Below are 14017 nucleotides of genomic sequence, written 5' to 3'. Positions count from 1 at the left end.
GAAAATAAATATAACGCGCAAGTATTGAACAACGGTAAACTAGTCACATCCTCGTGCACCCAGCTTGCTCTATGCGCACATCAAAAGGGATATTTCACGTGCATCATTAGCGAGTATTCCAATAGAAATATTTTTCTCTAATAGAAGACCACAGTTTTAATCAATATAAAATTTTCGTCATATTTATGACTCAAACTAAACAAACATTTACGTTGTTTACCGAGAACTATCATGATCACGTTGCTCTGTCTCTCATTCCTTTCTCCTTCCCAGCTTTACCAAACTACTCTGCACTCAAAAATATGGAACTTCATTACATTCTAGCAACTTGAGAAGTGTTTATTGTCCTCAAGAATTTTATTTGGTTGGTGAACAGTGCGCACTGCATGACGAAAATATAAAAATTTTCGACACATTTTCCATGGTGTGTAGTCGAAACAACATAGAACAGTTGTTCTGCACCGCTTCTTTATGAAATCACACATCATACGAAAATAGGAATGTTACCATACACAAACACTATTTTATAGTCTCATCGCAACACACTCCATTTTGAGGTTACTTTAATGTACACACAGTGACGTTTCTCTCCCATTGACTTTTGCTGTGAGGGCGTGAGCTACGTCACATGATTCATTTGTCAGTGAAACATGTCGTTCTTCGGAGGTAATCCGTTTGCTACGCCTGTGGGGCAGAGAATAGGTAATTTCACATGTACTCTACATTTAATAATGTCGTGTTTTTATGTAAGAAGTGTACAATCGTCCCCATCAAAGAACAGAGATAAGGTGACACATTTGCGCAGAATTCATAAGCAATATTCAGCTCGCTTCGAATGACAAATGACAATCGATCTGCTTGCTTTAGCTTTATGTTCTGTAGATATTTAAGTTTATTTCCTGTGACACGGGCGCAGCTATAGAATTACATTATTTGCAAGCTTGTATCTTGAGCTTCTAGATAGAGTTTTCGGCGTCATACTCCAGTGAAGTATTCACACTACTTATGGTTTGACAACTGACATTACGACGTCATTCATAGCAAAATAACTGCGATGAAATTAATAAAATATAAGAAAATAGGTTTTCACATTGTTAACTTGTCATCATCTCTCCCCGAAGGTTAAAATAAAGTATCTATAGTATCTATCACACCAGGTTTCACCATTGGAGCCCATTTTTTTCAAAAGTATGTTATGTAATTAGAAGCTAACCGGTTCACAGTGTCATTAGCACCTCTTTTTAAGCACTAGACTGTTCGTTCAACTGTCCCTTGTTTACATTAGTTTTGCATCTTGACTCTAGCAGCACTGCGCATCCCTAGGTTTAGAGAGACACATGTCACATTGTGGCATTTTAGCGCCATTATTTACGTGTTACGAAACGCATTGCAATAGTCACGTTAACACTAGACCCATGCCCGCACCATTAAGTTTAGTTTATTATCGTCCATTTGGATCTATCACCCGTGCGGTATAGGAATCGCCAGACTACCATACTGCATACGCATAACGCAGTTCTACAAAATAATATAATAAATGTAAATTAACATTTTACAGTGAACTAATGCGTTGGCTTTATGCATGCTCTGTGAACAAGTAAATAATAATTTGCATACATGCAGTACACTTTGGGGAACACATTTATCACATCATTTACATACTATACAAACTATAAATACTGTCGTGCTTTACCCAGCAGCCTCAATCAGTATTTTATTGATAATCATTTATATAGGAAGTAGAATATCATGCTCAGTACGAAAATACATTTACATTTTCGGGTTATTGCATCAGTTATTTGTCCATTTTCCAAAATCTTTGAAAAGGTGGTGTGTTCTAGAATAGTATCTCCTCAGCATACCACAGTTTGGGTTTCAGAAGAGTTGCTCTAATAAGAATCCCATTTACATGTTCACTCATCAAATTTTACTAGCATTAAATAATAAAATAGTGGTTGTTGGTATTATCTGTGACCCATCCAAGGCATTGTGACTGTTTGACTCACAGTATTCTCCTAGATAAATTGAAGTTCACTTGTAAGTAAGTTCCCCAGTGATACTGTAATCATCAGTGGTGACTTTTGTTTTGTTAGTGGTAGGTGTTATAATACATCATGTGAAACATTACTAAATGCCTTCACTGAAAACTACCTAGAACATATAATTAGGAACCCCATTCACGACGAGAATATATTTGATCTTATGGCAACAAATACACCTGATCTCTTTGAGTATATCCACATCAAAACTGTGATCAGTTACCATGACATAGTTGTGGTAGCAATGATTACCAAAGCACAAAGTACAACTAAAACAAGCAGAAAGATATATGTTCAGTAAGCTAGATAAAAAAATCAGTAGTGTCATTTCTCGAAGATTTCAGTACAGGCAGGAGCATGTAAAGGAACTGTGGCTCACGTTTAAAAGAATAGTTGACCATGCACTGGATAGATATGTACCCAGTAGAACAGTCCATAATGGGAGGGATCCTCGCTTACAGTCATTGTAAAGAAACTTCTAAAGAAACAGAGATAGCTGCATAATAGGTGGAAAGCACAGCATAGAGAGATGCTGAATGAAATGCATTTTTCTGTTAAGAGAGCGATGTGTGATGCATTCAGTGACTACTGTAGCAGAATATTGCCAAATGATATTTTACAAAACCCAAAGAAATTCTGTCATATGTAAAGGCTGTTTGTGGCACCAAAGGTAGTGTTCAGTCCCTAGTGAATGAGACAGAAACTGAAATTGAGGGTAGTGAAGCAAAAGCTGAAATTCTTAACTCCATTTTCAGATGCTCCTTTACAAAGAAAAACCCAGGATAAATGCCCCAATTTAATCCTTGTACCATTGAAAAGAGGAATGAAATAAGTATTAATGTCATTAGTATGGCGATACAGCTGAGATCATTAAAACTGAACAAAGATTCCGGGCCTATGGAATCTCTATCAGACTCTACATTAAATTTGCAACTGAGCTAGTCCCTATTCTAACTATAATCTGGATACATCCCTTGAACAAAAAATGGTGCTCAATTACTGGAAAATAGCATAGGTCACCCCGTCTACAAGAAGGGTAGTCAAAGTGATTCACAAAACTAACATCCAATATCCTTGATATTGATCTGTTGTAGAATCTTAGAACATATTTTGAGCTCAAATATAATGAAGTATCTGGAAGAGAATGACCTCCTCAATGGCAGCTATCATGGACTCAGAAAACATTGATCAAGTGAAACACATTGTTGTTGTTGTTGATGTGGTCTTCAGTCCAGAGACTGGTTTGATGCAGCTCTCCATGTTACTCTATCCTGTGCAAGGTTCTTGATCTCCCAGTACCTACCGCAACCTACATCCTTCTGAATATGTTTAGTGTATTCATCTCTTGGTCTCCCTCTGCGATTTTTACCTTCCACACTGCCCTCCAATACTAAATTGGTGATCCCTTGATGCCTCAGAACATACCCTACCAACCGATCCCTTCTTCTAGTCAACTTGTGCCACAAATTTCTCTTCTCTCCAATTTTATTCAATACCTCCTCATTAGTTATGTAATCTACCCATCTAATCTTCAGCATTCTTCTGTAGCACCACATTTTGAAAGCTTCTATTCTCTTCTTGTCTAAATACATGGCTACACTCCATACAAATACTTTCAGAAGTGACTTCCTGGCACTTAAATCTATACTCAATGTTAACAAATTTCTCTTCTTTATAAATGCTTTCCTTGCCATTGCCAGTCTACATTTTATATCCTCTCTACTTCGACCATCATCAGTTATTTTGCTTCCCAAATAGCAATACTCATTTACTACTTTAAGCATCTCATTTCCTAATCTAATTCCCGCAGCATCACCCGATTTAATTCGACTACATTCCACGCTGCCCTCCAATACTAAATTGGTGATCCCTTGATGCCTCAGAATATGCCCTACCAACCGATCCCTTCTTCTAGTCAACTTGGGCCACAAATTTCTCTTCTCTCCAATTCTGTTCAATACCTCCTCATTAGTTAGGTGATCTACCCATCTAATCTTCAGCATTCTTCTGTAGCACCTTATTTCGAAAGCTTCTGCTCTCTTCTTGTCTAAACTATTTGTCGTCCATGTTTCACTTCCATACATGGCTACACTCCATTCAAATACTTTCAGAAACGACTTCCTGACACTTAAATCTATACTCAATGTTAACAAATTTCTCAACTTGCATTTTTCTCACATGACATAGTGAAAGCTTTGGTTAAGGTAGTCAGGTATGTGGAATATTTCTTGATTTCCAAATGCATTTGACTCAGTGCCACACCTAAGTTTATTGTCAAAAGTATGATCATATGGGGAACCAAATGACATTTGTGTCTGGATTGAGGACTTTTTGGTAGGGGAAACACAGCATGTTATCATGGATGGAGAGGCACTCTGATGTAGAAGTAAATTTGGTTGTGACCCAGCGATGTGTGTTGGGATCCTTGCTGTTCATGTTGTATATTGATGACCTCGCAGACGATATTAACAGTAACCTCACACTTTTTGCAGATGATGTTGTTGTCTATGATGAAGTACAGTCTGAAAGAAGTCGCATGAATATTGAACAGTCGGATCTTGATAAGATTTCAAAGTGGTGCAAAGATTGGCAACTTGCTTTAAATGTTCAAAAATATAAAATTTTGCACTTTACTAAACGGAAAAATGTATTATTGTATGACTATAATATCAGTGAGTCATTGTTGGAATTGGCCAACTCATACAAATACCTGGATGTAACCATTTTTAGGGACATGAAATGGAATGATCACATTTTCTCAACTGTGGGTAAACTAGGTGTAGACTTTGGTTTATTGGTAGTATACTGGGGAACTGCAATCTGTCTACAAAGGAGATTGCTTACAGATAACTTGGACAACTAGTTGTAAACTATTGCTCAAGTGTGTGGGACGTGTACCACAGGGGATATTGAACATATACAGAGAAGGGCAGCATGAATGGCCACAGGTTTATTTGATCCATGGGAGAATGACAGAGATACTGAACTGAGGTCGCAAACTCTTGAAAATAAGACATAAACTATACTGAGAAAGTCTTTTAACAAAGTTTTGGGAACCGGCTTTAAATGATGACTCTCGGCATATAGTACAACCCCATAAGAATGACTCACAATGGGATCGTGAGGATGAGATTAGAATAATTACTGCATGAACAGAAATAGGAATAAATTGTGGCTTCAGGGATGCAATTAGCTTCTGTCCACTTTCCATAACAGTAGGCCTGGCAAAATTACCACCTCTGTGTAAGCAGTTCAACTTCTTTGGTCCTTTTCTTTATACTGTCATAACACACTTTCAAACTTTTCCATCACGATTGGTTCCTATCTTCTGTAAATTAATGTCAACAGCAGCATCTTTCCTTGTGCTTACTTTGTTGGCTGCAGTAACTGATAATATATGCTGCCTATCTGTGAGGTAAGATTAATACCTGTGGTCAAAGTGCAATTATAGTGTTGACAACTAATTTTATGAGTGTTGCCAAGCAAGATTTTTGCAATTTAGATCAACAGTGAACCTCATTCTGTTGATCCATGTTTACTATTACACAACAGAATGGATTTCTGGACCGAGTTCACTTACTGGACGAAGGCCAAAACTTATCTCCAGTCTGCGACATTTATAAAGGCGATTCTTTTTGTTGATCTTTGTTTTCACACACTATGAGTGTTATAACATCAAGTTGAACAAATATATTTCAAGGAAGACACAATACATGAAAGTCACCGATCAAGTAAAAAAGAGTAAGACGTGTGTACACTTTAACAGTCAAATCATAACTGAGTCCAAGTCTAGCGGCCGCTGGCTGGCTGGCCGCTTAGGTGGCGCTGTTGCTGCATGGCTGGCAGACAGCGCAACATGTAGAGGACGGGCGTAACTGCGCGGCAGCACTTTGAAAGATCGGCGAGTCACAACACTTTTCCCCCCTTTGAATTTTTTTTGCACAGGTCTTGATGGATGTGGCCCGTAGATTGCTAATGTCCATAGGTGTTGTTTGACTGGCCGTTAAGTCTCGAGGAGGAGGCTTCCCGTACGGACGGAACTGTCCCCGATGATAACGGGTCGAGATGACAGGAGACGTGGGGGTCGAATCTGCTGGGGCCCCGTGCACCAGCAGCAAGTCAGGTTGTTATAAAGGAGACATGGGCGATGTGTCCACGTCCGTAGGAGAAGGAAGCAAGTAGAGTTGCTCCGACAGATGATGGTCGTCTGATTCCTGCATGGGCACGTCTCGTGGTGGCATCAGTTCTTGTGCTGGCACCGATATGATGGTGAGAGGACTGCGTTGTGAGTAATGAGAGATTCCAGTATCCCAAGCATCACGTAGAGTCGAAGGTGGTGTAGCGGCATCCGGAACAGGCGTTGCCGACACACGAGACCAAAGCTGGTCCGAATGAGCAACTGCAACACCCGTGTCCGTCTGGATTTCATACAAGCGTCGGCCATGGTGTCATAAGATGCAGCCAGGACTCCATTTTGGCTGCCAGCCATATCCCCATACCCATACAGGGTCGTCGGCGGTGAACCGGCCAAGCGATGGCACCTGCGGCTGTGAGGTGGAAGTCCGCAGAAGATGAAGTAGCGTGCGGGGCTGTCGGCCATGTAAGAGCTCAGCCAGGCTGTGGTCGCCCATGGGGTTGAAACGGTAAGAAACCAGAAATTGGAGAAGTGCATTATTAGCAGAAGAAGTCAGGAGTTTCCTCATCTGAGCCTTAAATGTGCGGACCAGTTGTTCAGCCTCACCGTTTGACTGTGGATGGAACGGAGGGGCTGTTACATGCATGACGCCGTGACGGGCACAAAAATCTGCAAAATCAGAAGAGGCAAATTGCGGACCATTATCAGTAACAAGAGTAGAGGGAAGGCCTTCCAAAGAGAAGAAGTGAGCCAGAGCATTGGTGGTTGCCGCGGTGGTAGGCGATGTGCAAGGGACAATGAAAGGAAAGTTAGAGTAGGCATCAATAACGAGAAGCCAATAAATACCGAAAAAGGGTCCCGCGAAGTCAGCATGAATACGCTCCCAGGGCGAAGGCCACGGTGACAAAGATGACTTTTGGGCGGTGGCCTGTGACGCACAAGGGCCGCAGGCAGCGACCATATGCGTGATTTCAGAGTCGATACCGCGCCAGTACACATGACAGCGCACCAGAGATTTTGTGTGAGAGACACCCCAGTGCCCTTGGTGAAGGAGGTGCAAGACCGAAGCACGCAAAGACGCAGGTACCACAACACGTGGTGAAGCATTTTCGGTGGAAAGGAGGATAACACCATCCCTAGCTGTGAGCTGGTAATGCAAAGCGTAGTAGTTCCGCAATGGATTAGAAGTCTTAGCGGACAGACGATCTGGCCAACCCTTCTTAATACAGCGTAAAACCCGGGAGAGGGTAGGGTCAGAACCCGTAACAGCCGCCAGCCAGTCCCTGGTGATGGGGAACCCATCCACAACCCGCTGCTCGGCAACATCCAGGTGGAAACACAAAAGTTCGTCCCTATCGAATGCCTGATCAGGACCCACGGGAAGGCGAGACAGTGCATCAGCATTCGCATGTTGAGCCGTCAGCCGGAAATGAATCTCATAATTGAAACGAGACAAGTAAAGAGCCCAACGCTGGAGGCGGTGTGCAGCCTTGTCGGGAAGTGACTTTGATGGATGAAACAAGGAAAGAAGTGGTTTGTGATCTGTAACAAGATGAAATTTGGATCCATAGAGGAAAACACCAAACTTATGAAGAGCATAAATAATGGCCAAAGCTTCTTTTTCAATTTGAGAATACTTTTGTTGGGCATCTGTGAGCGTTTTGGAGGCATAAGCAATGGGTTGTTCAAAACCGTCAGAAAAACGGTGCGCAAGGACTGCACCGACCCCATATTGAGAGGCGTCCGTGCCAAGAACAAGATGTTGGCCAGGTCGATAAGTTGCCAGGCACGGGCCTGTTTCAGCATAGTCTTCAATTTCTGGAAAGCCGCATCGCATGACGCGGACCAGTGAAAAGGCACGTTTTTATGCAACAGGCGATACAACGGCTGAGCCACCGAAGCAACAGACGGTAAAAATTTGTGATAGTATGCTATTTTCCCCAAGAAGGCCTGCAGTTCCTTAACAGATGTAGGGCGAGGAAGGGTATCGATTGCAGCGACAGTTTGCTGAAGCAGACGAATACCATCCCGAGAGCATTGAAACCCCAAGGACATGATAGATGCCTGAAATAATTTTTAGTTCTGAAGTTTACACTTAAGACCGGCAGTCTGTAAGACATGAAAAGTTGTGCGGAGATTTTGAAGATGTTCGTCAGTGGTGGAGCCAATGACAACAATGTCGTCCTGGTAATTTATACACCCAGGGGAAGTGAGCAATAATTGTTCCAAGAATCGCTGAAAGAGAGCAGGGGTGCTGGCAACCCCGAATGGCAATCTTTGGTATTGATAGAGGCCAAAAGGCGTGTTAAGGACCAGAAACTGCCGGGAAGCACCTCGAGAGGAAGTTGATGATAAGCTTCTGACAGGTCAAGTTTAGAAAAATACTGGCCTCTAGCAAGTTTAGCGAACAATTCTCCAGGTCGAGGCATAGGGTAAGTGTCGATAAGGCAATGAGCATTTACAGTGGCTTTGAAATCGCCACAGAGACGAATATGACCATTTGGCTTAGCAGCAACAACAGAAGAGGACCACTCACTGGAAGTGACAGGAAGCAAGACCCCTGAAGCAGTGAGCCGATCCAGCTCCCATTTGACCTGATCACGAAGGGCCACAAGAATGGGCCGAGCCCGAAAAAACTTAGGCCGAGCAGTGGGTTTTAGCGTGATATGAGCTTCAAAGTTGTTTGCACGGCCTAACCCAGGAGAAGAAAGGGACGAAAATGTCGTCGACAAGGAATCCAGTTGAGCATAAGGAATAGCATCAGAGACGATATTGACAGAGTCATCTATGGAGAACCCAAAAACATGAAAGGCATCGAAACCAAAAAGATTCTCCGCGTTACTATGGTCGACCACAAATATGGGAACAGTGCGAACGACAGATTTGTAAGATACCTCAGCATCAAATTGTCCCAAGAGAGAAATCTTCTGTTTATTGTAAGTCCGTAATTGCCTAGTGACAGGTGACAGGATTGGAGAACCCAACTGAAGATACGTCTGAGAATTGATGATAGTGGCAGCAGAACCAGTATCCACCTGCATGCGAACATCTTGAGCAAGTATTTGGACAGTGAGGAATAACTTCCTGAAAGGGAAGAAGTACAATTGACAGACAACACAGAATCAGTGTCATGTTCATGAACATCATGTATGCGGTCGGATCTGCAAACGGGTGACACATGACCCTTTTATTTTATTATTTTTTTATCTTTTGCATTTGTGACATACAGCCCAACGTTGTGGACAATCTTTTCGTGAATGTTTCGTAAAACACTGCGGACATGAAGGAAGTTGCTGTGGGTTTTGCTGCAGTTTCTTAGAGGTTTGTTTGCAGTTAGGCCGCGGCTGCACTTGGGAGCATACTGCAGCCACGTCGGCTGGCGGAGACACGCCACACGCTTCGTCAACATCGCACAGAGGTTGTATTTCCCCGACGTCGCCCCATGCCTTTATTTGCGCTCCAGCAGCGCGAGTAATTTCAAAAGACTGAGCGATGGATAGGACTTCATCTAGAGTCGGATTTGCCAACTGAATGGCACGTTGCCCAACTTCTTTGTTGAGCGCCGATTGGGTAATAGCATCCCGTACCATGGAATCGGCGTAGGATTCTTTGTGAACTTCAGTAACAAATTGACACTTTCTACTGAGGCCGTGAATTTCAGCAGCCCAAGCGTGATAGGATTGATTTGGTTGTTTTTGACAACAATAAAAGGCAACACGAGATGCTACCACATTCATTTGCTTTTGAAAATAGATGGACATAAGTGAGCACATTTCAGCAAAGTACAAAGACGCAGCATCTTTCAAAGGAGCCAATAGCGACAACAACCGATGCATTTGAGGTGAAATCCATGAAAGGAACGGAGACTTACATGTTTGTTTGTCTGCAACATGAAATGCCAAGAAGTGCTGTCGAAGACGTTTTTTGTAATCAGACCAGTCTTCCGCCGTCTCGTCGTAAGGAGGAAAAGTAGGTAGAGAGAATGACGAGAGACACCCTGCATTTGATGCTGCGACGAAATCATGAATCGCATTTGTGAGAAGCGTTTGCTGTTCTATAAGATCTTGCAATAGTTGCTCTAAAGTAGCAATGGAAGCATGTGAGTCAACGATGGAAAAGAAAAATCCCATCCTAGTCGCCAATTGTTATAATGTCAAGTTGAGCAAATATATTTCAAGGAAGACGCAATACATGAAAGTCACCGATCAAGTAAAAAGAGTAAGACGTGTGTACACGTTAACAGTCAAATCATAACTGAGTCCAAGTCCAGCGGCCGCTGCCTGGCTGGCCGCTTAGGTGGTGCTGCTGCTGCATGGCTGCAGACAGCGCCACATGTAGAGGACACATGTAACTGTCCGGCAGCACTTTGAAAGATCGGTGAGTCACAACAATGAGATTCATGGCAGTGAGTTAATCATTCAGCCAATGTAAGCAGGCAAGATTCATCTGATTGGGGAGATTACGAGATTCAACAAGACTCAACATTAGGCCCACTATTGTTCCTCTTATATGTAAATGATCTTCCATCTAATACACAACAAGCAGAATTGATTCCTTGTGCAGATGATGTTAGTATTGTAATAAGTCCAAGCAGACATACAGAAACAGAAGAAATGGTGAAAAGACACAGCATATTCAGTTCTGCACACCTAGGGATACTACACCAATAATACGTGTAACAAGTGGTGGGGAAGTACTGTAGTAAATAGAGTGGAAACTTCTAAACTCTTAGGTGTCCATATAAATGAGAATTAAAACTGGAAAAAGCACATTTTGAAACTCCTAAAACAACTTAGTTCAGTCACATTTGCTCTTAGGATTATTGCAAAACTTGGGAAGAGAGAAATCAGTAAGCTGATATATTTTGCATATCTTTCATGCAATAATGTCATATGGAATAATGTTCTGGGGTGACTCATCTTTAAGAAAGTAAGTCTCCATTGCTCAACAACAGGTTGTAAGAGTAATATGTGATGTCACCCACAATCATCTTGTAGATATTTGTTTAAGGAGTTGGGTATTCTGACTATTGCTTCACAATATATTTATTCCCTCATGAAATTTATTCTAAATAATCCACTACATTTCAGCAGGAACAATGATGTGGATAATTACAGTACCAGAAGCGAAAAGAATTTTTGTGATCACTTACCCAGTGACACAAAATGTCTGTCAGATAGCAAAGTAAAATTTGAAAACAAACTGAAAATTTTTCTCCTTGACAACTCTTCTTCCTCTTCCTTTTTATAACAAAATATATTACCATATCCATGAAGCAAATGATAATTGAAGCTTCATGATTGCATACAGAAATAGGCTATTCCCATTTTTGCCAACTGAGCTGGGCTCTGTCTTCAAATTGTGCCGGAGGAAGATTTTATAAACCATGCAAACAACTAAATAATAATTTCAATGTAGTTGATGGTTACAGGTTAGCAACAGTGTAACTGTAGGCTATAAGGAAGATCAGAGTGAGGCCATAACTTGTATCATTTATTTATTTGTATATTTATTCATCCTTTGACCATTTGACTCAACAAAATAGGATATGTCAGATACAGTACAGAAGTAATCTTTACATATATAAAACAGGATGATATTTGGTGAGGATAAGGCACAAGTTAATGGCAATATGCGGTACACATGTGTTCAGCGATGTGCCACCATGTGTTAAATATCTTTTGGGTGATGTAGTGTGGTTTAAGATTGAATTAAATAATTACATATTGAATAACTCTTATTACACCATTGTAGATTATCTTCGAGGCTTCTAAATGTTGTAGGTTATTTTATAACCAAAATTAGCTGCAATAATCATTTTTCATTGTATTGCACTTGAATAAAATATATGTATTTCACTTCTTTCCACATACTAGAGACCCCTCTCATCAGAATCCGTGGAATACAAGTAACAAATGCAATAACAAAAAGAATCTGTTTTAGAAAATATAATCCTGCATGAAGCTGCTGGTCTCCAATCGGGTGAAAGAGGCAAACTTATTTTATAACTGTAGCAAAAGGAACCCTGAGTTCGGGACAGGATTTGTGGTGCATCACCAACTAAAGCACTTTGTAATAGGATTCAATGCAGTAAACCCAAGTCTATCAATTTTTAGGATAAAACAGAAATTCTTCAATTACTCCATAATTAATGCTCATGCACCAACTGAAGAATCAAGAGTATGAGGTGAAAGGAGCTTTCTGTGAATCTCTGGTATGATATGAGACCTGGTGTATGATATGAGACCTAAATGCCCAAGTGGGAAGAGAACACATCTACAGACTTACATGCCATAAGTAATGACAACGGAACTATTTTAATACCATTTGCAACATCTAGCAACATGATGGTAGGCTCCATATTGTTCCCACACAAGGAAATTCGTAAGGGGACATGGACAGCACCAGATAGAAATACAACAAAATGGCTCAATCATGTATTAATTGATGCAATGCACAAGTCAGTCTCATTGGATTAAAGGAGTTTAAGAGGTCCAAATATAGATACGCATCACTTCCTAGTTTGGGCATGGGTGAGGGCAAAAATATCTAACACAGTGAAAGAAACCCAGCTCAAGACACAGAAATATAACATCACAGCTTTAGAATCAGAGGAAGCAAGGAAACAATACCAGGAGAGAATAATTCAGGCCTTTGAAAATGCTGGAGAATGTAACAACATTGAAGATCGACCTAACCGCCGTCTGCTTCATGTCTGCTGTGCAGCGAGCTACCTTAATTTAAGTATTAACTGTATTTTTCTTACTTGTCACTTCTTCTTCCGTGTGTTTTTGCTTTTAGGAAGCTTTCATTGTCGAGTGCTAGTAATAGTGTTCCATAGGTTTCGCGTTTGTTTTGAATACAGTCAGAGAGAGTCCCTTTAGTCAGCCATAGTGCCAGTAGTGTCAGTGTCGTCCTAACCACCGTCTGCTTCACGTCTGCTGTGCAGCGAGCTACCTTAATTTAAGTATTAATTGTATTTTTCTTACTTGTCACTTCTTCTTCTGTGTGTTTTTGCTTTTAGGAAGCTTTCATTGTCGAGTGCTAGTAATAGTGTTCCATAGATTTCGTGTTTGTTTTGAATACAGTCAGAGAGAGTCCCTTTAGTAAGCCATAGAGCCAGTAGTGTCAGTGTCGCCCTAACCGCCATCTGCTTCACGTCTGCTGTGCAGCGAGCTACCTTAAAGTGGCTAACAACCACAGTTTAGTCAATAAACAGCCGCCTTTAGTGAACTAGCAGTCTAGTTAAAAGTTGATTAACTCTCTTCAGTAAATTGATTCCTTAGGATGGATAGGATGTGTGACTGCTGTGTACGGACGCAGGAGGAGTTCGCCACTGTTCGCAAACAGCTGAGCGTGTTCATGGCCGCGCTCAGCAGTCTTCAGGCTGCTGCCTCGGGAGTGTAGCGGCAGTGGGGAGTCTGGTGTGTCGCAAGGTACACCCCAGGTTTTACATGCTTCACCCACTGTCCCTGCTGTCGAGACATCTTCGCATGTACCGGACGCGGTTGGGCCACTCTCTCCCCAAGGGGAGTGGTGGGTTCAGCGGCGTTCGCGGCACACGAGGCGGAGGATAAATGTGGAGGCTGGCCGTGTGGCCCGCTCTGCCTGTGAGTGGACATGTGGCTGCTCGTTCAGCAAGGTCCGAGTAGGCACACGGGGGGAGGGGTCTATTAGTTATTGGGAGCTCCAGCGTTAGGCAGGTGATGGAGCCCCTTAGGGAAATAGTGGAAAGGTCGGGGAAGAAGGCCAGTGTTCACTCTGTCTGCTTGCCAGGGGGTCTCATCCGAGATGTGGAGGAGGCCCTACCGGCAGCGATAGAGAGCACTGGGTGCACCCGACT

General features: G+C 42.0%; 1 protein-coding gene across 4 annotated transcripts in view; it reads left to right on the top strand.

The window, feature by feature from the left end:
* The first annotated feature begins 598 nt into the window (after positions 1-598).
* The window catches only part of LOC124605556 (TOM1-like protein 2), a 124672-nt gene continuing 111253 nt past the window's right edge, over positions 599-14017 (top strand). For all 4 annotated transcript variants that reach the window (XM_047137319.1, XM_047137317.1, XM_047137318.1 and 1 more), the window contains exon 1: positions 599-702. In XM_047137319.1, the coding sequence (XP_046993275.1) occupies positions 651-702 (52 nt within the window). In that variant the 5' untranslated portion in view covers positions 599-650. The remainder of the gene's footprint in view (positions 703-14017) is intronic.

This window comes from Schistocerca americana, chromosome 3 (genome assembly GCF_021461395.2).
Source record: "Schistocerca americana isolate TAMUIC-IGC-003095 chromosome 3, iqSchAmer2.1, whole genome shotgun sequence".
NCBI lineage: Eukaryota > Metazoa > Arthropoda > Insecta > Orthoptera > Acrididae > Schistocerca > Schistocerca americana.
Note: the sequence above shows the minus strand (reverse complement) of the source record. Positions and strands in the feature narration are given on the sequence as shown.